We start from the raw sequence: 2,025 nt of genomic DNA on the forward strand, positions 1-2,025 counted from the left end.
GTTTTACCTTAACAAGGAGAAGTTCGGTCTTTTCAAAGGCTAAAGAAAAATAGAGAAAAGTTTATAATGCTCAGAGGTTCTGAGATGTGAGACACAAATATCTTTTTTTTCTGAAAAGTAAGTGACAATACTGTCATTTGATGAGAGGAAGAGACATGGAGGAAGCATGAAGAGAGAAGAGAAAATTTGCAACAAATAACATGGGAAGTATAATAAAAATTTTATTATGGAATTTTAACAGAGGACTGGCCAACTCTAGCCCAAATGGACATGTACAGCATGACCTTCTAGTGAGCTGTGGAAATAGAAGCCTAATCCTAATCAAGGACTAATTTTCAAAAAGAGATTACTCTGCCATTTCCAGGCATGGAAAATAGTATATATAAAAATATAGAGACAGCAGATGGAATTCAGAATTTTAGGAATAATAAATAACCAAGATTGGCTGAACTAAGAGTATATTGTGGGATGAGATTGTAAAATAATCAGAAAGGTTGGGACTGGATTTTGATTTTAAATGCCAACTTCAGGGCCCCACTTTCCAGAAAATTAAGTCTATAATCAAGCAAAAGTACTCTCATGTGCATCATGTTTTAAATATAGAATAATATTATGAACACATAAGTCCATCTGACAGTAAGAAGAAAATCATTCAATCATAGTACAGAAAAAGAATCCTTGGATTTAGAATTGGACATATGGAGTTGGACTCTGGCTTTACTCTTATTACCTATATGACCTTCTCCCTAGTAATATCTAAGGTTTTTTCAAGCTCTATTTTTATATAATCATCCTATGGCTTCCAGCTATGCACATCATATGGATCACTTAATCCAAAAGATATAGATACTGGCAATAATTCATTACAATTGTGAATATGGCCTCAAGATGGCAATGTTTCTATATTCTTATAGTATTCTATATTCTTGTAGAATATGAATGGCTTATTTAGCAGGGTAGATGAATGTATTTGAGAGAAGGGCTTGTCTCTGATTGGCAGCTAAATTAAGACTTTCAGTCTTCTTGTATTACAAAAATTAAGAAGAAGAAGCTCGCTATTGTTGTGCATCCTTAGAATACTACAACAAGGATTGGAAGCTCAGAATGGAGAAGGTCCTGGGAGTCTTATCAGTAGTTTTGTGGCTACACCTGGACTGTGAGTTGAAAATGGGTGTTGGGAAGGTCATTTAACGAAGCAGATAACAAAAATCCTTGGGGACATGCTCTAAAAGCAAAGAAGAAATGGGCTAATCCTGGCTTGTCTTGGTTTTTTTTTTTTTTTTTTGAGGAGTTTTAGATGAAACAAAGTATGGGAATGCTGAACAAATGATAATTTACTGTATCTAACACTATGTTTCTAAACAGGCGTAAGCAGTCAAGACAAAATAGAACAGACTCCTCCATCTCTGAGCATCCAGGCGGGAGAGAACGTCACGATGACCTGTAGGTATACAGTAAGCAATTTTAGAGGTTTACAATGGTACAGACAGTATCCTGGAAAAGGCCCCAGGATTCTCCTGGCCATGTATTCGAAAGGAGAAGAGAAACAGGAAAGAAGATTTAGAGCCACATTAGAGAAGGAGCATAGCAACCTGCACATCCTCGCTTCTCAGCCGGGAGACTCAGGCACCTACTTCTGCGCTGTTGAGACACAGTGGTTCTTAAGCACCTGTGAGCCCGTGCATAAACCTAGCAGGTGGGGCTACGGCCAAAAGGCAAAGGCAAGTTCAACTCAAGATGTTCAAAAGTGACATTTACCAGGAATCATGTTCGAAAGAGGTAGAAATGTAAATCACTATTGTTTCTCATTATTTAATCCCTTGTTTCTAAATCAACTTATTTGGCAACAGATCCCTGTGGACTGTCACCAGATCAATGGTTTGCTTTTCTCTAGAGTCTATCTTAATTGACATTTTGTACTCTCGAGATGTTAGAGCTGGAGGAGACCTTAAAAATCCAACCTCATCATTTTAGATGATGTCCAGAGGATCCAAGGCTTGGCCATGGGAAAATCATGGCAGAGAC

General features: G+C 37.5%; 1 gene segment (V, D, J or C); it reads left to right on the forward strand.

Annotated features, from left to right (window-relative positions):
• Positions 1-1,037: 1,037 nt before the first annotated feature.
• On the forward strand, positions 1,038-1,751 carry LOC127546855 (T cell receptor alpha variable 20-like). The segment is given in 2 exon segments: positions 1,038-1,156; positions 1,366-1,751. Coding segments are annotated over 2 exon segments (438 nt in total).
• The last annotated feature ends 274 nt before the right edge of the window (positions 1,752-2,025 follow it).

Source organism: Antechinus flavipes, chromosome 2 (genome assembly GCF_016432865.1).
Source record: "Antechinus flavipes isolate AdamAnt ecotype Samford, QLD, Australia chromosome 2, AdamAnt_v2, whole genome shotgun sequence".
In the NCBI taxonomy this organism is placed as follows: domain Eukaryota; kingdom Metazoa; phylum Chordata; class Mammalia; order Dasyuromorphia; family Dasyuridae; genus Antechinus; species Antechinus flavipes.